We start from the raw sequence: 25,982 nt of genomic DNA on the forward strand, positions 1-25,982 counted from the left end.
CCCAACACCAAAGGCAGGGTGCCGGGAAAGTTAAAAGTCTGCCGCAGAGTGGATAAAAGTGGGCAGTCCAGCAAGAGGTGGACGACTGTCATTTGGGAGTCACAGCGACACTGAGGTGGGTCCCTGCGACGGAGTAGGTAACCATGCGTTACCCACATATGGCCAATGCGGAGCTGGCAGAGGACAACTGATTCCCTGTGAGAGGCCTGCATGGAAGACTTCCACACATTCATAGTTTCCTTAATGACTCACAGTTTGTTGTGCATGCTGTTGTTATGCCATCCTGTCTTCTGAAGCCAGAAAACCCTACACTGTAGACAGAACGCAGGCCAGCTTTGGAGATGCCTATCTCCAGAAGCGGTTTCCGCATCGCGTGTTTGGACAGTCTGTCGGAAAGTTCATTGCTGGGGATTCCGACATGTTCTGGGGTCCACACAAACACCACGGAATGGTGGGACTGTTCCAGGGCGTAAATGGACTCCTGAATGCTCTACCAGAGGGTGGCGAGGATAGCATTGGTCGATAGCTTGTAGGCTGCTCAATGAGTCAGTACACAGGAGAAATGACTCACCAAGGCATGAGCAGATGTACTCAAGAACATGAAATATGTCCGCCAGCTCTGCAGTGAAAACACTGCAGCCAACTGGGAAGAAGTGCTGCTTAATATGTCCTCCATGAATATATGTGAAGCCTATGTGACCATCAGCCATTGAGCCATCAGTCTAAACCACTTCAGAGCCTTGGAACATGTCAAGAATCGAGAGGAAGTGACAGCAGAGAGCAGCCAGGTTAATGGAGTCCTTAGGGCCATGCAAAAGGTCCAGGTAAAGCTGCAGCCAGGGCATACACCATGGAGGTGTATGTGAACAGACCACAAGTAGAGGTGGTAAAGGGAATGACTCCAGTTTGGAGAGAAGGGACCACACGCGAACCGCAATCTTTAGCACCGATGTGGGCAGCTGATGCAGGAGATGGACTGCCACAGGCAGGAAAAGGAGATGGTAATTCAGATGCTCATGGGAACTATGAATGTGTGCTGCATAACTGGTGAGCAGCTGTGCATGTCTGATCTGCAGTGGAGGGACACCAGCCTCCACCAGTTCGCTGGTCACCAGACTCGTCCTAAAAGCTCCTGTCGCTAATTGAACCCCACAGTAGTGCACAGGGTCGAGTAAATGCAATGCTGAAGGCGCTGCTGAACGATGAACCACACTCCCATAGTCAATTTGGGATTGGACAAGGGCTCTGTAGAGCTGCAGCAGTGTACAGTGATCTGCACCCCAATTGGTGTTGCTTAGGCAATGGAGGGCATTGATGTGCTACCAACACTTCTGCTTAAGCTGACAAAGATGAGGGAACCAAGTCAATTGAGCATCGAAAACCAGCCCTAGGAATTGATATGTCTCCACTACAGTGAGTGGATCATCATTAAGGTAAATTGCGGGTTCTGGATGAACGGTATGACACTGACACAAGCAGTGGCACATGACTTTGTAGCTGAAAACTGGTAGCCATGGGCTAGAGCCCATGACTGCACCTTGTGGATGGCTCCTTGGGGCGCCACTTGGCAATAACAGTACTGGAGCAGCAGTACGAAATGCAGTAGTTTTCTGCATACAGAGATGGAGGGCCCGACAGCTGCTGCTAGACCATTAATGTCCATTAAAAATAGAGGCACACTCAATACAGAGCCCTGCGGGACTCCATTCTCCTGGATATGGATGAAACTATGGGAGTCACCAACTTGGACACAGGAAGTATGGAGCGACAGGAAGTTTTGGATAATAATCGGGAATGGTCACTGGAGACCCCACTCATAAAATGTGGCAAGGATATGATGTCGCCAAGTCATGTTGTATGCTTTACATAAGTCAAAAAAGATGAAAATCAGGTGTTGCTGTCTGGAAAAGGCTGTTCGGGCCACAGACTTGATGGACACAAAATTATCAGTGGTAGGGCGACCCTGGTGGAAGCTGCCCTAACATGGAGCCAGCAAACCACATGACTCCAGGACCGATCCCAAATGCTGACATACCATATGTTCCAGCAGCTTACAAAGAACGTTGGTGAGGCTGATGGGCTGATAGCTATCCACATCAAGCAGGTTTTTACCGAGTTTGAGCTCAGGAATGATGATGCTCTCTTGCCATTGCGATAGAAAGACGCCATTGCACCAGGTCCAGTTGAAGATGATGAGAAGATATCGCTTGTAGTCAGATGAGAGGTGTTTAATCATCTGGCTGTGGATGTGATCAGGCCGAGGAGCTGTGTCAGAGCAATGTGAAAGGGCACTGAGGAGCTCCCACTCTGTAAATGGGGCGTTATAGGATTCACTGCAGAATGTAGTAAATGAGAGGATGTTCCCTTCCAGCCACCGTTTGAGTGTGTGAAAGGCTGGGGGGGTAATTCTCCAATGCAGAGGCTCGAGCGAAGTGCTCATCAAAGTGCTCGGCAATCACGTTTGCATCGGTATATAACTCGCCATTTATGGTAACACCAGGGACAGCTGTTGGGATCTGGTACCTGAAAAGACGTTTGATCTTTGCCCAGACTTGGGAAGGTGACATCTGCCACCCAATGGTGGAGACGTATCTCTCCCAACACTCCTTCTTTGATTGTTTGATAAGGTAGCAAACATGGGCATGGAGCTGTTTAAAGGCTAATGTTACCATGTGGGGGAGATTCAGTGGTGACAGCAAAGGTGAAAGTTCCCCAGTCCGCCTTGTTCAAAGCCCATCTGGGCAGGAGTCCATGCGCCTGATGCTGGGGCAGTGACAGAAAGATGGGGAAATGGTCACTATCACATAGGTCGTCATGTGCTCTCCAGTGGATAGATGGGAGAAGTCCTGGGCTGCAAATTGATAAATCAATGGCTGAGTATCTAGCATGAGCCACACTGAAATGTGTGGCAACCCCAGTATTTAAGAGGCAGAGGTCGAATTGCGACAGTAAAATTTTGACATCTCTGCTTCAGCCAGTAAGCATGGTACCACTCCACAGGAGGTTATGGGCATTAAAATCTCCCAGAAGTAGGAAAGGTTTAGGGTGTTGATCAATCAGTGCAGCTGATACATCCAGGGGTACTACACCATGTGGAGGAAGATATACATTGCAGACAGTTATTTCCTGCGTCATCCTTATTCTGACAGCCACAGCTTCAACAGGGGTTGGAAGGGGCACATGTTCACTACAGACCGAGTTTAGGACAGAAACGCAAACTCCAGCTGACATTCGATTATAGTCACTACGGTTCCTCTAATATCCCTTATAGTCGTGGAGGGCAGGGGTCCGCATTGCTGGCAATCAGGTTTCCTGGAGAGCAGTGCAGATAGCAGGGTGTAAAGCTTAATAGTTGACATAGCTCAGCCAGGAGGTGGAAAAAACCGCTGCAATTCCACTGGAGGATGATATCGAGAGACTGGGAAGGCATGGAACATTCAGTGAGGTAGTTTGCGCCTCAGAGTCACCTGCTGCCACTGATTTATTGCCTTAGCAGTCTATATCAATTGTGTCTGAGGCTCTGGCAAGATCTAGGTCCTCAGCAGATGCAAATATCTCCACCCCATCCTCAGCTGCAGAGCTTGTAGGTAGTGGCGGTGTGGGTGCCACCGCAATTTCCTTGATCTTAGGGGTTTTCTTTTTGGATTTCTCACGCTGCTTCTTGGGTTTCCGTGGCTGGTAGGACTTCACTGGCTCAGTCTCCGGGACTGAGGATGAGCGTGAGGTCCTATGACCAGCTGCTTTTGGGCTCTTCAGCCACCGGTGGGTGTCATCTTTCCCACTAAAAGAAACCTGGGAAGGGAGTGACCCAAGGGACCCCTTCCTAGCGAGAGAAGCTGAAGAAGACTTATGCTTCTCTGGCCTAGAAGTGGGGACGGACATCCCCAATGGTTGGGTGGAGGGGGAGGGGGGTTGTTGCTCCTGAAGTAGGTGGTGTAGGAGCAACAGGTAGGGTAATGCCCCCCACCATCAAGGGGGCAGTTGTAGTCTTCCAGCTCTGAGAGGTGACCTGGGTTAGCAGAACTGATGGTGCCAAAACTATTGTAGCAGCAGTGTAAGATGATGTGATATGCTCAGGATACAGGCATTCAAATTTTCTCTTAGCCTCAGTGTAGGTCAGTCTGTCCAGGGTCTTGCACTCCATGATTTTCCTTTCTTTTTGGAGAATCCTGCAGTTAGGCAAGCAAGGTGAATGGTGCTCTCCACAGTTGACACAGATGGGAGGTGGGGTACATGGAGTATTGGGCATCCGCAATCTTGGCATGTGACGCTGGAAGTACAGTGGGAAGAAATATGACCAATTTTCCAAAACTTAAAGCACCACATCGGGGCAGTGATATAGGGCTTTACATCACACCAGTAGACCATCACCTTGACCTTCTCTGGCAATGTATCACCCTCAAAGGCCAAGATGAAGGCACTGGTGGCAACCTGATAATCCATCAGACCACGGTGGATATGCCGGACAAAATGTACAACTCGCTGCTCTAACCTGGCAAGCAGCTCATTGTTGGACTGCAAAAGAAGGTCTCTGTGAAATACAATACCCTGGATCATATTTAAGCTCTTATGGGGTGTGATGGTTACAGAAACATCCCCCAGCTTGTCACAAGCGAGTACATCTACATCTACATCCACACTCTGCAAGCCTCCCAACAGTGCGTTGGAAAGGGCACTTTACGTGCCACTGTCATTATCTCCCTTTCCTGTTCCAGTTGCATACGGTTTGCAGGAAGAACGACTGCTGGAAAGCCTCCGTGCGCGATCGATTCTCTCTAATTTTACATTCGTGATCTCCTCGGGAGTTATAAGTAGGGGGAAGCAACATAGTCAATACCTCATCCAGAAACACACCCTCTCAAAACCTGGACAGCAAGCTACACCGCGATGCAGAGCGCCTCTCTTGCAGGATCTGTCCCTTGAGTTTGCTAAACATCTCCATAATGCTATCACGCTTACCAAATAACCCTGTGACAAAACGCGCCACTCTTCTTTGGATGTTCTCTATCTCCTCTGTCAACCCAACCTGGTACGGATCCCACACTGATGAGCAACACTCAAGTATAGGTCGAACGAGTGTTTTGTAAGCCACATCTTTTATTGATGGACTTTGTGACTGGGCAGAGGATGCTGTCACAGATGGTTAGGTCATTGACCAACATTTATAATCTGTAATGCAAATATCGTATGAAATTGACAAATGCTATCCACTCATGTGGGAATTAAAATATGTGTATATGTCCATTGTTTATTCACTATTTTTCTTTCACATGCCCTTACAAATGTTTCCACAAAGTTTTAATGTCCTACAATCACTCATTTCTCATGGGGGTGCTCTAAAGTAATGAATGTTTAACAATAGCCATTTCTTTTTTCCGGAAGAAATAACAGAGGTTAACTCTAGCAAATTAAAATAATGTAGCTTAAACTCACCCAAGTTCATAAGTGTAAAACTTTCTTTGAAACTCTTCTTCTCACAAAAAAGGTATACTTTCAGTTTCAGAGCAAAAGCTTATGTGGTATATCTCCGCATGTGAACATATATTACAACTGTGTCACTGAGATTCATCAACCTTGATGTATGTAAACTGATATCATGTTGTAGCACTTGTAAAAAAGGAAGGAAAATTTAGATGTAACACCCCTTTGACAAGAGGTTATTGGAGGCAGAGCACATATTTGGATTGGGGGAAAATCGGTTTAGTTATTTCCACAGAAACCATCTCAACTTTTGCCTTGAAAGGTTTAGGGCTGCCATGATAAACTAAAATCTGTATTTCTGAATAATGATTTGATCCATCATCCTCCATGGATGTCCAGTGGCTTAACTACAGAGCCACATCCATTAACATTGAAAATGTAATGCTAGTGGCTGTACAGAAGAGTTTGAAATTTGTAAGTAAACTTTGAGAGTAGTTAATATGTTTCAAGATAAGTGCAAACCTTATACACACATCTGTTTGAAAACAATGGGTACATCAGGTGCATGTACAAATGTGCCACAATGGCAGTGCTACAAATTTTACACAGAACCAGTGATTAAGAGGATACTAGACCCAATAAATTGTAGTAGTACTGAATCACAACAAATGTTCAAAATGTTGTCATAAACTGCCCCTCTCTCACAAACATCAGATATCGAGATAGGAGTACTGAAATAGCTATTATGGATGGTATGAAAATAGTAAAATAATAATAATAATAGTAATAAACATTGAATGATAATAGTAGTATTTTTGTGACCACTCTTTTTAAAGATGTGTTTTGAAAATATCATCATCAGATTCAATTAAGGGAACAGACACCATGTACCGTACTGAGTCAATGACAGATAAACACAAAAATGTGATTAAACAAATATGGCTTACATGGAACTGTATGTAAACAAAAACAAAAGTGCAAAGTTTTTGAAACAACAACTTAAACTTTACGCTACTTTTTGGAAATGTGAGTTAAATAATGAAGAGGTATGCTACAGTTAAATTGTTGGAGAGAGCAAAGAACAATTAAATGAAATTCTATAGATTTGCTGCAGCAAAATGTAAACAAAAAATATGACTATTACCCGACTGTAAGATCTTTTCGCATTTTCTGCTATATTCCATAAAGAAAAATGAAACCTTTAATGGTACACTTAAAAAGCACATTAATACTCCTAATAACCACATAATCAGTACTAAACTAAATGTTATTATGATCTAAAATGACTTATCTTTATGAGAATACCAAAACTCGCGCTAGTCACCAGGCTGCAGGACTGCCAACCTTTATGTGAAACCTTACAGTGTCTGTGTCTCCATCCCATAATAGCTGTTTCATATGTTATTTATTAATTTTTTGTTATATTTCTCATTACATTACCACCATTCTAAACGTGACATGTTTATGCAGGTACTTTATGTGGATACTCTTAGAGGTTGGGAGAGGAACAAAGTTAATAATTTAAAAGAGCACAAGAAAATTTGTAATACTATGTTCTTGTTGTTCCTTCTTGTTCACTAATAATTTTTTCACGCTGTTTATATCAAGATGTATAAATTTCAGTTTCTTCTGGAAAATCTAATTTAGAGCCCTTAAGTTCCACATGTAGAATTTTTAGAACTTTTGTTACATCAGTCACCCTGTTATATAAATGTTCAAGGTGTAGCCCAAGGCAGTGCTAATGTTAAATGTGTGCTCTTTAAAGCATGTTTCAAAGTCTTCCCATTTGTCCAAAGGCACACTTAGCTTGACTCAGTACGGTACATGGTGTCTGTTCCCTTAATTGAATCTGATGATGATATTTTCAAAACACATCTTTAAAAAGAGTGGTCACAAAAATACTACTATTATCATTCAATGTTTATTATTATTATTATTATTATTATTTTACTATTTTCATACCATCCATAATAGCTATTTCAGTACTCCTATCTCGATATCTGATGTTTGTGAGAGAGGGGCAGTTTATGACAACATTTTGAACATTTGTTGTGATTCAGTACTACTACAATTTATTGGGTCTAGTATCCTCTTAATCACTGGTTCTGTGTAAAATTTGTAGCACTGCCATTGTGGCACATTTGTACATGCACCTGATGTACCCATTGTTTTCAAACAGATGTGTGTATAAGGTTTGCACTTATCTTGAAACATATTAACTACTCTCAAAGTTTACTTACAAATTTCAAACTCTTCTGTACAGCCACTAGCATTACATTTTCAATGTTAATGGATGTGGCTCTGTAGTTAAGCCACTGGACATCCATGGAGGATGATGGATCAAATCATTATTCAGAAATACAGATTTTAGTTTATCATGGCAGCCCTAAACCTTTCAAGGCAAAAGTTGAGATGGTTTCTGTGGAAATAACTAAACCGATTTTCCTCCAATCCAAATATGTGCTCTGCCTCCAATAACCTCTTGTCAAAGGGGTGTTACATCTAAATTTTCCTTCCTTTTTTACAAGTGCTACAACATGATATTAGTTTACATACATCAAGGTTGATGAATCTCAGTGACTTACAGTTGTAATATATGTTCACATGCGGAGATATACCACATAAGCTTTTGCTCTGAAACTGAAAGTATACCTTTTTTGTGAGAAGAAGAGTTTCAAAGAAAGTTTTACACTTATGAACTTGGGTGAGTTTAAGCTACATTATTTTAATTTGCTAGAGTTAACCTCTGTTATTTCTTCCGGAAAGAAGAAATGGCTATTGTTAAACATTCATTACTTTAGAGCACCCCCATGAGAAATGAGTGATTGTAGGACATTAAGACTTTGTGGAAACATTTGTAAGGGCATGTGAAAAAATAATAGTGAGTAAACAATGGACATACACATATTTTAATTCCCACATGAGTGGATAGCATTTGTCAATTTCATACCATATTTACATTCCAGATTATAAATGTTGGTCAATGACACAACCATCTGTATCCATAACAACCTAGAACAGCACTATAGGTTGCTCTGCTGCTGCTCAAAACAACGGTAGACTATTTAATGTTCATCTGTTGTGACAAAGCTTGTGCAGTACTGTGTCCAGCATTTTCAGCCATGACAACAGTAATTTCTTCTATAATTTTTGGTGCAATTGGGTATCAGCCTCTACCAGGAGCAGTTCCAAAATTGGCAGTTATTTACAACTTCCACATCATGTTCTTCAGCCCTGGTGCAGAAGGAGCACCTCTGCATATTTCTTTAATTTGTTGAAATCTGTGAAGAGCTGCAGCACTATTGCTGTTGTTTTGATGAAACAGGTTTCTGAGTAAATCCCTGTTCTTTTTGTCCAGACCCATGTTGACTGTCTGCAACTGTAATGCACGCTGATGCTTATGTTTGAACCCTATGTTGCCACATCAGTACCAGCAAGCAATGGCAAGTCATGACACTGACACTACTAACAATGCAAATCCTACAGCAGACAATCTGAAAATCACTCCCAAAATGTTGAGTACCCATATGGTAAAAAGTTTTCTGTCTACACTGCCTCAAGCAGCAAAACTTTATTTATAACCACCATGCATATACAGGGTGGTCCATTGATAGTGACTGGGCCAAATATCTCACAAAATAAGCATCAAACAAAAAAAATACAAAGAATGAAACTTGTCTAGCTCGAAGGGGGAAACCAGATGGCCCTATGGTTGGTCCACTAGATGGCACTGGCATAGGTCAAACGGATATCAATTGCATTTTTAAAAATAGGAACTCCCATTTTTTATTACATATTCATGTAGTACGTAAAGAAATATGAATGTTTTACTTGGACCACTTTTTTCACTTTGTGATAGATAGCACTGTAATAGTCACAAATGTATAACTACGTGGTATCACGTAACATTCCGCCAGTGCAGACGGTATTTGCTTTGTGATACATTACCCGTGTTAAAATGATCCATTTACCAATTGTGGAAAAGGTCGATATCATGTTGATGTATGGCTATTGTGATAAAAATGCCTAAAGGGCATGTGTTATGTATACTGCTCATTATCCTGCATGACATCATCCAAGTGTCCGGACCGTTCGCCAAACAGTTACGTTATTTAAGGAAACAGGAAGTGTTCAGCCACATCTGAAACATCAACCATGACCTGCAACGAATTATGATGCCCAAGTAGGTGTTTTAGCTGCTGTTGCGGCTGATCCGCACATCAGTAGAAGATAAACTGCGCGAGAATCAGGAATCTCAAAAACGTCAGTGGTGAGAATGCTACATCAATGTCGATTGCACCCATACCATACTTCTATGCACCAGGAATTACATGGCAATGACTTTGAACATCATGTACAGTTCTGCCACTCGGCACAAGAGAAATTATGAGATGATGACAAATTTTTTGCACACGTTGTTTTTAGCAACGAAGCATCATTCACCAACAGAGGTAATGTAAACCAATATAGTATGCACTATTGGGCAATGGAAAATCCATCATGGCTGCAACAAGTGGAACATCAGCGAATGGTGATGTACTTCCAATATGATTGATGTCCAGCACATAGCTCACGTGTGGTTGAAGAGGTATTGAATAGCATATTTCATGACAGGTGGATTGGTCGTCGAAGCACATGGCCCACATGTTCACCGGATCTGATGTCCCTGTATTTCTTTCTGTGAGGAAAGTTGAAGGATATTTGCTATTGTGATCCACCGACAATGACTGACAACATGCAACAGTGCATTGTCAATGTATGTGCGAACATTATGGAAGGCGAACTACTTGCTGTTGAGAGGAATGACGTTACACGTATTGCCAAATGCATTGAGGTTGATGGACATCATTTTGAGCATTTATTGCATTAATGTGGTATTTACAGGTAATCACGCTGTAACAGCATGTGTTCTCAGAAATGATAAGTTCACAAAGGTGTATGTATCACATTGGAACAACCGAAATAAAATGTTCAAACATACCTACGTTCTGTATTTTAATTTAAAAAACCTACCTGATACCAACTGTTTGTCTAAAATTGTGAGCCATATGTTTGTGACTAGTACAGTGCCATCTATCACAAAGCGAAAAAGGTGGTCCAACTAAAACATTCATATTTATTTAAGTACTACAAGAATATGTAATAAAAAATTGGGGTTCCTATTTAAAAAAACGCTAGACAAGTTTCTTTCTTTTTAGTTTTTTCGTTTGATGCTTATTTCATGAGATATTTGGCCCGGTCATGATCAATGGACCACCCTGTATACTAAAAGGTGAATAATGAAAGATTTGGAAATCTTGGAAATTGGATATACAAGTACCATGTTGCAATGAATTCATTCCCCAATTATTTTTGCAAGTAGACTCTACCAGGAGACTTAATATGCAGACAGTGGTGCACTGAAAGGCAGCATAATAATGTCACCAGTTCTGCACTCTTTATCTGCAGTTGTATGATGTTACAACCCAACAATTTCCAACCTATGTATACATTACTCTGCGAGATCAGCTTGTTTGGATCTAAAAATAGCTAAACATGGCTTTATAGCCTTTCAGGATGACTCCAGCATTAGTAGATGAAACACAAGGCACAGAAATGTACATTAGCATGTAGCCTTATACCCAGAAAACAGCACTTTCTAAAGATTTTATTGTGTCGCTGAATACACATTTGTAACAAAAAGTTGTTTTCAGATCCCTAATTATGATGCTTGTGTTGATCACTGACCATACTGACCTCTTGGTAATACTTAGTTACACAAACATATATTGTTTTATGTCAGAAGGAAAAGCAACAGATGATTAAATTAATATACCAGAATTTGAGGTTGTATCATGAGCTTTTTCTATAATTACAGATGATTTAAGTGGTGAGATTGTGGTATCCCCTGGAAAAAAATTAGAAGATCTCATTCATCTTGCTGAGTTATGTGTTGACCTCCTCCAACAAAATGAAGAGCATTATGCAGAGGTATGGCTACATTTAATGTTTATGTGCAGTCATGGTCATAGACATTAAAAGTAACTACACTAATATGTAGCCACTACATTACCATATAGTATAGTAACATATTTCAGTAGTTTGTTCTCCTTGGTCTTTACATCAGTTTGGACAGGTATGTAAAGTTGGCTTCTCATCTTAACTCTTTGCTATTATGAACTGAATGTTCTTATATGACATAGATATTAAATTGGTCTGAGAATTAAAGAGATAATTTACATATAAAATTATTGTTTGCAAGATCATTTCAATGCTTATTCAATGTGTATGTGTGTGCATGGGTGCTTCTGTGTGGCGGAATGTTTCATGTATTTATGGTTGCACTATGGTAAATACATTTTTTATGAATTTTTACATAAGGACATTTAGCCATTTCAAATAGATTATTGTCAATTAAAAGAATAGTTTATAAAATGTTTTCAATGAAGTGTTGATTTACCAGTACATATTTCATTTCTGGTGTTATACAACTGTACAGTTTTTACATAATTGGTGTATGTATGGGAATAGAAAGTTCTAAGTGAAATATAAATAATAGAGGGAATAAAAGTAACACCTCATTGTATAGCTGAGACAGTGAGTGCTCAATAGGCACATGTATGAGGCTTAAAATGTTCCTAGGATTTTAAATATTGTCCTTCTTTGGAGCTAACTATAACAGAATACATGTACACACACAAACTCTAGTGGAGTTACTTAATCAAGGCTGGTTTCATTGTACTAACACTACAGCTCAACTTTTGTACAATGTAATTAGCTTGGAAAGTCACATGCATGTTTAATTAGGATAAGTGTATTCTGTACTAGTTAACCTGACGAATGACATCATCAGATAGCTGATCTACTTTTTCAGTGTTTTTATGAGACAATCAGCTGCACAGTCCCTGACTATATGGCAAGTTGCTAAATTTAACTCTTCCATTATTTAAAATATGCAGTTTACAGTAGGAGAAACAGGGGAATTTTTATATGTAGGTTGTATCCTGAAGTTTGTGGCATCAGTGAAGAGTTGTGACTAATATTTCTCAAAGGAATACTAATGTTCAATGAATGGTCACAAAAATTAATCAAATTAAATGTATCTGAAATATGTATTAGTGAAGTCTAATTTTGGATATAGTATGTCAGTAATATAGATATGTGTGTACATCAGACTAAATGCGGAAAACATCAAATTATGTCTACGTCTATGGAATTACATTTTATTATTAATACATTTAAAAACTAAAAATGAGGGTACAAATTTGGCAATTTTAGTATGGAGCACCAGTTTCAAACTTATGGATACAGCTGGTGCAGTTACATATCACATAGAGAACAAGTTTCTTAACAAGTGATCAGTGGAGATGAAAGAACTTTAGTGTATATACTTCCTTGAGGTGTTCAGGTTCTTTCAAGTGCTGAGCTTATAACTGCAGATATTCCTCCTTTGGAACTCCCTGACAGGTTAAAACTATGTGGGAATTGATCTCTGAACCTTACCATTTGTGAACAATGTTTCTCCTGTCTGGTTACAACTCATGACCACTCATCACAGTTTTATTTCTGTGAGTACCTCTCTTGCACTTTTTCCAAACTTCACAGAAGGTCTCCTGCTCACTGTGCTGTGATAGCACTCCTGGAAGAGACAGTACTGTGTAGCAGGTGCTTAACCATGCCTTAGAGCATTCTTTCCTAAGTGAATCTTTCACTCTGTACCTGAATCTGCACTGTTTTGACTAGCTCAGATGGTAAGAGCATTCTTCATGGAAATTAGAAAACAATGCACACACACCACTGGAGAGTGAATGACTTATTTTGAAAACACTACTCTAAGTTATGGCTAATCTATTTCTCTGGAATATTCTTCTTTCCAAAAGTGCTAGTCCAGCAATAAATGCCAGAGAATGTCTGTGAAACTTGGAAAGTAAGGCTGATGTACCGAGAGAAGTAAATCCACAAGGACAGTTTGTGAGTCATGGCTGAGTATTTCAATTGGTTAAAGTATTAATCATAAATGACTAGGTTCCAGGTTCAAGACACAGTTGAGCACACACTTTTAATTTGCTATGAAATTTAAAACAGCACCCACCATTATACAGAATAAAGGATTACTTCTGGATGCAATCTCCTAAGCTATATCTCAATGGTTTCTCTGTGATATCTTTTCTGCCAGGATGCTAGTCCAGCAAGGAATGCTCTTCTAGTGTTGATAACAGCTTTTTAAAAGTATGTTCTCATGTCTTTTTTGTGCAATTGAACTGGAATAACTCAGAACGTTTCTGCAGTTACTTGGTACATATTCCATGTTTTGTAAATGACAACTCACTGAACATAAATAGCATATAAATATTAGAACAGAGTTGTTTTTCCTAGATATGCAGCAAAAGTTTGCTATCACTGCACGAAGTACTACAGGAAATGAAAAATAAAACAAAATGTAATAATTTCCTAGTAGTAGATGCTGAAAATTGTACAAAACTTATAGAAAATATTTACAGGAGCTGACACCCTGTTAACAAATTAACTACTTCATCCCTAATGATATTGCTACTGATGTTAGTAGAAACACACTGACAAAGGAAGTTAAGCTCAAGGCAACTTGGAAAACCAGGATAGCTGAAGCTCCAAAGTAGATAAAGCACATCTCGTCCCATACTGCCATGGCAACATCTGACTCTCTATTGCTAATTAATACCATCTTTTATTTAATATTTCAGTTATTCTTGGCCTGATTGTTTTCCTTATTAATTTATTTTTTAGTTTGATGGCTAGTAATATAACACAAAGAGACAATTATGTTTACTGATTAGCAAAATTTCCAACTTAAAAGTTAGGAGGTATGTGCAGGATACAAATGTTTTCAATTTTTCATTCAGTTCTTTTGTTTTAACATCTAGCAGCATAGGTTACACTTTGAAATACTGATTTTTAAAAATGTTAACTTTTTTAATGATGTGGCACTGTTTATGTGCTTGACCACAACTTCTAAGAACAGATTTAATTTATAGTTGAAAAGAAAGGTAGTAATTACAGATTCCTGGTATCTTGATTTAAACTATATCAAAATATATAAACACTGTCTGCAGAAAGTATTCTCTTTTGTTCTTACATTTTTCTTTGTTTTGATTTGGTATTTAGTTATCGCACTTACGTGTGATGTAAATGATCTGAGTGGTGGTCATTTATACTGTCTGCTGAAATAATGAGGTCATAATTGGTTATAAAATGATCTACTGGTCAATGGTGTGTGTTAACTATTGTAATGAGCACTGGTCCAAACAGATATTCAGCTTCATAAGTTGGTTACAGTTTGTAAACTATTTGCTTTAATGATGGTCCTGTAAAGTGTTACTCATGTCACCAAGTACACAGCTGTACATAGAAACATCAAAGTAGGTCCAGTCCAATGTCATTGTACAGAAGTTTTTTTTTTTTTTTTTTTTTTTTTTTTTTAAGGGATAACTACTCTTAGCTGACAGAAAAAATTTGTCCAGTCTCATACAAAACTATTTTAATGCTATAATTTTATAGAGTATTTTCTTCAGTAATTCCATTGTCCCTTTACTTTCGGCAATAACTGATGGCCTGAAACCCAGCTTTTGCATCTTGTTATCAGATTCATCACTGAGAATGCTTTCCTTGGTAGTGAAATTGCAGGCAGCAGCAATCAAATGCAGGGCAATTTTGGTTGAATTAATGTGGATACTGCACAATATGATACAGTTTTTGTAGTGAGATTGCAGCACATATTTAGAAGGCTTCCTATCAGACATGAAAAATATAATTTTTATATTCACTACAAGGGAGAAGCATTCCTACTTAAATAATTTGTCTCCAAGCCAAAGAAAAATGTAGACAGTAAATGATTTTTTGAGAGTAAAGAGTGCAAAATGCTATCATCATACAGATTATATAGTTCTTGCTGGATTTTTGACAGCATATAAGGTTTTAAATGATCATGAGCCAATATATTCCACCTTCATTTTGTTGTCTAAGATAATGAATCATTTTTAGACCACAAAGAGAGTACAGCACCAACAGTATGTCACTCATGAGCTAATGATTCACACTAACTTTATCTTTCTCTACTTCGATCAATGACCGTGCATTAAGCAGAATGGTGTAAGTGATCATATAACTGCTGTTTCACTTCTCACAGTTAGGTGCAAAAACAAAGCTATTCCTTTCAGAAAGGGAGAGAAAATTACATAAACATACAATATTTGATCTTTTGTGGAGTGAGGACCCAAACAACCTGTAACTCCTTTGTATTTTTGCAAGTTCTAAAAGAATACAACACTGAAAGTTTTATTTCACCCATATAATCCTTACAGTTTGACAAATGTAGGAATGAAGTTGCTCCTACAATTGCTTTTCACTTACTGACTAGTTGTTTCATTGGTTCTTTATTCTGTTCATACTATATTTTATGTAGATCGTATCTTAAGGCAGAACCTTCAAGAGTGTGGAACACGTAAATGAGTTGAAACTTCTTGGCAGGTTAAATTTATGTGTTGAATTGGGACTCAAACCTATGATCATTGCCTTTTGTGGGCAAGTGCTCAACTGAGCAAGTTACACAAGCAAGACTCATGACCTGTCCTCTCAGCTTTGCTTCCACCAGTACCTGTCTCTGGCTTTCCAGTGTATTATTTGCAAGAAGTAGTTAGTATCTGCACTAAACTGCCTCTATATATTTTGTTGACAATTAATGTGCTATAATCTCCTTAAAAAAATTATAAAATGAGTATAAAGAAATCAGCAGAACATTTCTTACATGAGGCAAATCAGCTGATCTCATAGTTGTATTAAGTAGCTGTTGCATATCTACAATGTTTTTTGCTTAATATTTCTAATAAACAGGGAAGACAATAATTTTCATGCTGTAAGAATGGAGCCTGGTTTACAATGGGAGTTTTTTCTTACATTACTATTGACATGAATTTTTGATTTTCAAGTCTAGATAATCAGTTTAATTTGAAGTAACAGCTCACTGTGTAGTTGAGGCATTGAGTGGTTGATAGTCATATAAATGAGACTCAAACATTGCTAACTTTTGGATGATGTATTTCTGTACTGTTAAGTATTACAGAAAACACTTGTGCATACAGCATAGGCATACATACACACCTGCGTGGTTTCATTGACCCTGCTGACTGCATTGTACCTGGAGTGTAATTTAAGTTGGGTGAGTGGTTATATTGACAGGAGTGGATGCAGGTTGATAGGGGGCTCTGAGTCTTACAAAGGATTGGAGGGTCACAAGCTTAAAGCAGATGGTTCCTGAGTTTCCTACCTGACACTGTGGGTGCACCACTGGGCAAAATTAGTGTTGCAGTCATCATGTATTCAGCAAAATTGCTTATTAAATATGTTATCCAGCTAAAATCTCTATGCTATTGTGATTTAGACCCATTTATTTTGTTGGTATATAACTTTTATGCCAGATAACAATGAATAATCTCTGTAGAAAGCAGTATATAGTGGAAGGAGAATTGCCTTCCAAATCCTTATCTGAAAATCTGAATGCATGAATGACAGTCAATAACCTATGTGTCGGCCAGCCATAGTGTCCAAGCGGTTCTAGACGCTACAGTCTGGAACCGCGCGACCACTACGGTCACAGGTTCGAATCCTGCCTCAGGCATGGATGTGTGTGATGTCCTTAGGTTAGTTAGGTTTAAGTAGCTCTAAGTTCTAGGGGACGGATGACCTCAGAAGTTTAGTCCCATAGTGCTCAGAGCCATTTGACCCATTTTTTGAACCTATGTGTCTCTGTGCTTCAGGAAACTACTTATATGTTTACTTTCTGTTCTTAATTAGATACTATGTGTCCAATAAAACTATATCTATAAAGAAAATGACCCAAAAAATTAATCACAAGCCACATAAGAACCAAAAACATGGACAGAAAATAATTATACTCAGCAAATGGCAACAGAAATGAAAAACTAGCTCCAGATTAAATTAAATATAGTTTGTCAGGACTTTACTAAAATAATCTTTAGTAAAAACTGCAACGCTTGATCTAGATGTTCACATTGCTTCCTCTACATTGTGGAGCTATGGGTTCATTTTTGGACTATGCCAGAAATATTTGTTGCTGGGTCACTTGGTGTTTCCATTGTCCTAATCATTTCATATCATCTTTATCACAAAGACTTGCAAATTTCCCAACTAGACGGGTTGCACCAGTTGGTCAAACATCCCTAGATGGGGGTCTCATGGCCTATAATGCCTTACTGTCAATTCCATTTATTCTGTCTTTAAAAGTGGAAAGAACATTTGAAAAGCAATATAGGACACTATAATTTTCCTGAACCTTATGATTCTTGGTAATATTAGGTTTTAAAGATGGTGCTCATATTTAAGAGATTTTTAAGAAATTGTTCAGGCTATGTTTGCAGGAGAGAATTGTAGGTTTCTGGTGGAAGCACATTTAGAATTAAACTAGAAGTATAGGATATTATTGTTAAGGAGAATAAGTGGGAGGAGTTTTAGATTAACTTCAGCCTGGAAAATAGACCTGAGATTAAAGTTATGAAAGGATAATAATATTCTGATATAATAAAAGCACGAAATGTGTGAAAAGAGACATCATAATAACAACAGAAGTATCTAAATCCCTAGAATGGCAGTTTGGAGCAAATAAGAAGGAATGTTAAAATAATAAAAGCTAATAGTGAGAAATCATTGTCAATAAAAATTGTGTGCAACTGTGGTTTTTAATGTTTTGAAACATAGTATGATAATAAAAAGTCATATCACCCACTCTGTTTTTAAAATTAACACTCATTAATTAAAAAATGGACCTATTTTAGAAATTCTTATAATATATACTTCATTTACTATTTCTATTAATAACATGAAGTTGAAATTTTGACATCTGTGGTTGCACTGTTAGTGCATATCACAACCACTGTGACAGGCTGTTTGGGTTTCCTTCTTTATCTGAAACTGTTATTTTAGTTCCAATATAAGCTAATTTTTGCTACTGTTTTCTGCATGTGTTTATTATAATGGCTAGTTGTTGATGTAAAAGTTGTCCTGAAAGTTTTTGTTACATAAGTTGTTAGTTTCTGTTTTAGAAATATCAGAGGACAGTTTAAAACAATGTTCTTTACTTAAACTTGGCCAAATAATTCAGTTAGGTTTTTAAGCCCAATGAATGAAAATGTTGAAGTACTTGATCCTGAGCAGAATGAAAAGAACTTATTAACAACAGAACAAAATTTTATGTGTACAAAACATGAGGGCAGATGTTTTTTCAATGCTTCAAAGAAGACAGAGATTTCACACAGTACTCAGGTAGTTTGCTCTGATGAACAAATATGCAATTGAATATAACAAGAAATAGCAGAGACTTTATAGATTCTTCTGAAATAATTCTTTGTTGCACAGCGGAAATACATTTTTCCTTCCCTCAACATATTAAGAAACATTATAAAAGCCCAGTTATAGTTCTAAGTAAAATAAACTGGAAAGGACTACATTTTTTCATGTACTGCTTAACCCAAAGTAAATTCTGCTCCTTCCTCAACAAATGAAGTTGGGCCTAATGAAATTGTTTGTGAATGCCTTACCCAAGGAAGGAGTGTATTTCAAATACATCTGTGATTGTTTCTCAGCTAACAGAAGCCAAATCAAAACAATTCATGTTTGTCAAATCTGTATTTTTAAAACAATGATGTACAATTCCAGCTTTGAATGGAACATGAATGTGACAGGCAGAGTTCAGTATCAATCAAGGAAGCAGTTAGTAAATTATTAGGGAACAAAGGAACAAATGCTATGAAACTTCCTGGCAGATTAAAACTGTGTGCCCAACCGAGACTCGAACTTGGGACCTTTGCCTTTCGCGGGCAAGTGCTCTACCAACTGAGCTACCGAAGCAAGACTCACGCCCGGTACTCACAACTTTACTTCTGCCAGTACCTGGTCTCCTACCTTCCAAACTTTACAGAAGCTCTCCTGCCTCATAATGAACTGAGAAACAATGCAGCAAAGATAATGATACAAAAATTTTAAATGCAGTGTAGAATGAGAAATAATGGATAAAAACAGTAACCAGGAGAAACTGTTGAACTTTATTCATTACTTCATTCTTAACCTTGTTCTTTTTCATATTAAATAAAAAAATTCCATGGATTTGGAAGTTTTTTATCCTAAACAGCGACTATGTATACATAATTAACTGAAAGCTTTCTTTATGGTCATTGTGCAGTGAAACACATGGAGTTCTGGAAAGTTTTTAGAAGTCAGTAGTATTCTGCATTGGAACACGTGAGGCAATACTGACTTTATGACTTATTTTAGAAGAAAGATTAAGGAAAGGCAAACCTACGTTTCTAGCATTTGTATACTTAGAGAAAGCTTTTGACAATGTTAACTGGAATACTCTCTTTCAAATTATAAAGGTGGCAGGGGTAAAATACAGGGAGCGAAAGGCAATTTACACTTTGTACAGAAACCAGATGGCAGTTATAAGAGTCAAGGGGAATGAAAGGGAAGCAGTGATTTGGAAGGGAGTGAGACAGGGTTGTAGCCTCTCCCAGATGTTATTCAATCTGTATATTGAGCAAGCAGTAAAGGAAACAAAAGAAAAATTTGGAGTAGGTATTAAAATCCATGAAGAATAAATAAAAACTTTGAGGTTCGCCAATGACATTGTAATTCTGTCAGAGACAGAAAAAGACCTGGAAGAGCAGGGACAGTGTCTTGAAAGGAGGATATAAGATGAACATCAACAAAAGCAAAATGAGGATAATGGAATGTAGTCGAATTAAATCGGGTGATGTTGTGGGAATTAGATTAGGAAATGAGACGCTTAAAGTAGTAAATAGGTTTTGCTATTTGGGGAGCAAAATAACTGATGATGGTTGAAGTAGAGAGGATATAAAATGTAGACTGGCAATTGCAAGGAAAGCGTTTCTGAAGAAGAAAAATTTGTTAACATCAAGTATAGATTTAAGTGTCAGGAAGTCGTTTCCTAAAGTATTTGTATGGAGTGTAGCCATGTATGGAAGTGAAACGTGGACGATAAATAGTTTAGACAAGAAGAGAATAGAAGCTTTTGAAATGTGGTGCTACATAAGAATGCTGAAGATTAGATGAATAGATCACATAATTAATGAGGAGGTATTGAATGGAATTGGGGAGAAGAGGAGTTTGTGGCACAACTTGACTAGAAGAAGGGATCGGTTGGTAGGACATGTTCTGAGACATCGAGGGATCACCAATTTAGTACTGGAGGGCAGTGTGGAGGGTAAAAATCGTAGAGGGAGACCAAGAGATGAAAACACTAAGCAGATTCAGTAGGATGTAGGTTGCAGTAAGTACTGGGAGATGAAGGAGCTTGCACAGGATAGAGTAGCATGGAGAGCTATATCAAACCAGTCTCAGGACTGAAGACCACAACAACAACAACAGTATTCCGTGTAAGGATGAGAATATTCAGTTTGGTGGGACTACGTTTTTATTATGCTACTGAACTTTAATGTGCCTTTTATGCATGATTTGAAGGTCTTTTTGATAGACTCTGCATTAATCCTGTGAATCAAACTCAAGTATTCATTTAAAATGTTTAATAATGCATCCAGCCACTATCACATTTTACAGAACTTAGATGTGATTTTTTCTTGTAAGCTGAACTGATTCAGTTAACCAATGACAAAAAACAAAAGTGTCTGAGTTTTTTGGGAGCTAGCAGCTCAGTTAATTAGTGATATAAATGAAAAATGGACAAGTTCTCAAAATATTTACTGAAGAAATATGTGTATGTCATGAGCATAATACTGAAAGTGATGCAAATGTGTTTATCAAAAGCAGACAAGTCAAGAGAAATGTGAAGCAAAGGGAATTTTATACTTTATATATAAGATGGTGAATCAGAATAGCTATATGCACTTTCGTTGTAAGTAAAACATTAGGGTATATCTTGAATATGACACTTGTTTAGACCAAAAACTCATGCAGTAAGATTGCATGAAAAACTGTGTTAATACACTAGATCATATACCTGATACCTGAAACAATAACTTCACATCTACATACATGTTCTGCAAATTTATATGAATTTCATGGTTCGGGCTACTTAAAATTGTACACAAGTTAATATTTCTTCCCATTCTTGTCATGAATGGGCTATGGAAGAATGAATGCTTAAAATCCTTTGTGCACCCTGTACCTAGGCCAAGCTCATTCTTCCATTTTCTGTTGGATAAATACAGAAGGAGCTGAAGTATGCTTCTAGATTATTTGCTGAATATTAGTTCCTAAAACTAAGCAAGAAATGTTTCATGTGATTATTGGTATCTATTGTCAAGTCACCTGTGAAATCAGATTTTCAGCATTTCCATGATATTCTTACATGAGTCAGAAAACCTGTGACCAATCATGTTACATGTCTTTGAATATGATCAGTATCATCTGTTTGTCCTATCTGGTATAAATTCCAATCACCAGAGCAATATATTAAGACATGGCACACAAGAGTTTCCTAAGCAGTCTTCTTTGCAGGCTGACTCCATTTTCCAAATAGTCTGTTAATTAATCAAAGTCTTAACCTGCTTTTACCTGTTGTGGCAACTATGTGAGCATTCCACTCGAGACCCATAGAAATTTTTCCACCCATGTATTTGTATGAGTTTACACTCAGTCCCATTGTCACTCATCAATATTGTAGTTACAGAATACTGATTTCCTGCATATTGTGAAATGCACAAAGTTACATTTCTGCACATTGAAAGCACGGTCAGTCACAGTGTGCCCAACTTCATGCAGACCAGGTGTCCAGGCCACAGCTCAGAATGTCTTGGCTTTGCTGATTCCTTCCTGGAAGAACACTGTACAGCATAACATTTCATTTAGTATTGCAGTTTGGTGTTTTTCAGTCAGCACAACTACCTTGAGTCCATAAGAATTGTGGCGTCAGCACTGTTAACCCTGACATCCTGGATAGTTTTAACACAAAAGGATTTATGATTAAAATAGGGATTACCTTGCAGGTCAATTAGATACATCAGCACATGCACAGGGGAGCTTTCAACTGAAACAGAAAATGGTCTCATAAATTGCTCAGAAGCAGATGTAAGACTGACAGTGTGTCCCCGTAATTCTCTTAATGAAACAGTGAATTCTTCAAACCTTGTCTTTCTTTTAACAGCAGGAATCTTCAGGAACTGGACTGTGCTTGTCAGAAAGTGTCCCTTCTATAATGTGATTATCTTGTTAAGTGTATCCCCATCAGATCAGAAATGAGTTATTTTGCTCCCTGCAATGTCTTTCTGTGGTAACTGTACAGTCAAGCCCACTTAAAATGTGAAGTCAACAGTCAATTCTAGATGTTCCATTTTTCATTCCTGCATTACTTTTTCCTTCATAAATTCAACAATAGCAATTTTTAAACAGAGAATTGTTTCAGATGCTCCCCTTGACTTAGCTCATCTACTTTGCAGTAGTGTGTAAGGTCTCCATACTCTGTTCAATTCCATCAACCACTGTTGCAACTGAGAGTGGAATAATGCATGTGACTTCACAAATTTTGCTATTCATACCACTCATTGCTTCACTTTCTGCATGCCTACAAATGGAGAACAAAGTGCATATAGGCTACAACCCTGTCTGACTCTCTTCTCGAACACTGCTTCCCTTTCATACCCCTCAACTCTTATACTGACATCTGGTTTCTGTACAATTTGTAAATAGTCTTTCACTCCCTTCATTTTACCCTTGTTAACTTCAGAAATTCACAGAGAGTCAAGATTGTCAAAAGCTTTCTCTATGTCTGCAAATGCTACAAACATAGGTTTGCCTCCCCTTAACCTACCTTCCAAGATAAGTCGTAGGGCCAGTACTGCCTCATATGTTTCTACATTTCTCTGGTACCCAAACTGATCTACCAAAAGGTTGGCTTCTGTCAGTTTTTACATTTTTCTTTACATAATTTGTGTTAGTATTTTGCAATCATGACTTATTAAACTGACAGTTTGGCAATTTTCATACCTGTCAGCAACTGCTTTCTTTCAAATTGGAATTATTACATTCTTCTTTAAGTCTGAGGAGATTTTGCCTCTCTTATACATCATGCACACCAGATGGAAGAGTTTTGTCATGGCTGGCGCTCCTAATGCTCTCAGTAGTTCTGATGGAAAGCCGGCCGCATTGGCCGTGCGGTTCTAGGTGCTCCAGTCCGGAGCCGCGCTGCTGCTGCTACGGTCGCAGGTTCGAATCCTGCCTCGGGCATGGGTGTGTGTGATGTCCTTATGTTAGTTAGATTTAAGTAGTTCTAAGTTCTAGGGGACTGATGACCACAGCAGTTGAGTCCCATAGTGCTCAGAGCCATTTGTACCAAGTTCTGACGGAATATCGTCTACTCCTGGGGCCTTATTTCAACTTATCTTTCAGAGCTGTGTCAGATCCATCTCACTGTATCATATCTCTTATCTCATCCTCATCTATGTCCACTTCAATTTCTATAACATTTCCATCAAGTTCATATGGTTTGTATAGATGCAGTATATACTCCTTCCATCTTTCTGCTTTCCCTTCTTTGCTTAGGACTGGTTTTCCATCTGTGCTCTTGATATACAGGGCTATTACAAATGATTGAAGCGATTTCATAAATTTGCTGTAGCTCCATTCATTGACATATGGTCACGACACACTACAGATACGTAGAAAAACTCATAAAGTTTTGTTCGGCTGAAGCCGCACTTCAGGTTTCTGCCGCCAGAGCGCTCGAGAGCACAGTGAGACAAAATGGCAACAGGAGCCAAGAAAGCATATGTCGTGCTTGAAACGCACTCACATCAGTCAGTCATAACAGTGCAACATCACTTCAGGATGAAGTTCAACAAAGATCCACCAACTGCTAACTCCATTCGGCGATGGTATGTGCAGTTTAAAGCTTCTGGATGCCTCTGTAAGGGGAAATCAACGGGTCGGCCTGCAGTGAGCGAAGAAACGGTTGAACGCGTGCGGGCAAGTTTCATGCATAGTGATGTGAAAGATTCAGTGTTTAAACCTCCTCTACCAAGAAACGTGCCAGAACTGCGAACTCGCATCAACAATGCTTTCAAACTCATTGATGGGGACATGCTGCGCCGAGTGTGGGAGGAACTTGATTATCGGCTTGATGTCTGCCGAATCACTAAAGGGGCACATATCGGACATTTGTGAATGCCTAAAAAAACTTTTTGAGTTTTTGTATGTGTGTGCAAAGCATTGTGAAAATATCTCAAATAATAAAGTTATTGTAGAGCTGTGAAATCGCTTCAATCATTTGTAATAACCCTGTACATATGGCTGCATCTTTTTTCCCCGAACGCCTCTTTAATTTTCTTGTAGGTAGTATCTATCAGTATGCTTTTAAGTCCTTACACTTATCTTCCTGCTTAGCTATATTACACTTCCTGTCAATCTGATTTTTTAAACATTCCTTTTACTGCTTCATTTCCTGCATTTATATAATTCTCCTTTCATCTGTATGGTCTTGTAATAAGAATTAATGGTTAGTTTGCAGTATCTGTTGCTTATGCAACTCCATAATATATGCTGAGAATCCTCATCATCCTCTTCTCTCATTCCCACTCATTTTAAAGGCTTGTGATAATAGTTCAGTAGGCTGCCTCTTTTTGTGCAAATATCCAATTGCACCTGTGAACGTCCTTCATACTACAAACAAATAGAAAAGGGTAAACAGTACTGAAGCCACAATTCTGTAAGATTGAAGAGCGTTGTGCCAACACCACAATACCAAATCAAATTTCACACTGAACAGAGCACTCCCAGGAAGAATGATAAAAGCAAAGACAGGCTGAGCCACGGCCCACAAGTGGCCTGCACACCCAGCCTGAATGAAGTCTAGCACTGCTTTAAATGTACAGAAATTTAACTTTGTACCCTTCACAATATGCAGAAAATCAGTATTCTGTAACTACAGTATCAATGAGTGACAATGGGACTGAGAGTAAACTCATTCAAATATTTGGATACAAAATTTGTATGAGTATCAAATGAAATGGTCACACAGTTATCACAACAGGTAAGATAAGTTAAGGCTTTGGTTCATTGACAGAATATTCGGAAAATGAAAAAATGAAGTCAGCCATCAAAGAACCCTATTCAGAGGACACTTGTGCACTGCATCTTAATGTACTGCTCTGGTGTTTGGAATCTATACCCATAGGACAAACGGATGACAATGAACATATTCAAAGAAGTCACAGGTTTTCTGACACCCAAAAAAGTATCATGGAAATGCTGAAAAATCTGAACTCACAGATAGCTTAAAGATAGATGCCAATAATCCTGTGAAACACTTCCTATTTACAGTGAGAATAGAGGCTGAACTAATGAGTTGAAATTTGTCATGGTTAGGAGTTGAACCCAGGTCTTCTACTTACAAGACAGATGTGTTATCCAGTACACCTCAGTATTGTGGGTGACACAGCTGCCTAACACAAACTTCAGCCCACGTCTCAGCCCAGCTATTGGGAAAGCACTCCACTTCTTATTTAGTTTTAGGAATCTGTATTGAACAATGAATCTAGACATATACTTCAGCTCCTTCTGTATTG

At 38.5% G+C, this 25,982-nt stretch overlaps 1 protein-coding gene across 1 annotated transcript in view; it reads left to right on the forward strand.

Annotated features, from left to right (window-relative positions):
* Nucleotides 1-25,982, forward strand: part of LOC126183408 (calcium-dependent secretion activator-like) — a 1,473,721-nt gene that overhangs the window by 1,162,771 nt on the left and 284,968 nt on the right. Inside the window, exon 24 of the mRNA XM_049925356.1 lies at nucleotides 11,279-11,391. Within this exon, the coding sequence (XP_049781313.1) occupies nucleotides 11,279-11,391 (113 nt within the window). The remainder of the gene's footprint in view (nucleotides 1-11,278; nucleotides 11,392-25,982) is intronic.

Source organism: Schistocerca cancellata, chromosome 4 (assembly GCF_023864275.1).
Source record: "Schistocerca cancellata isolate TAMUIC-IGC-003103 chromosome 4, iqSchCanc2.1, whole genome shotgun sequence".
Classification (NCBI taxonomy): Eukaryota; Metazoa; Arthropoda; class Insecta; order Orthoptera; family Acrididae; genus Schistocerca; species Schistocerca cancellata.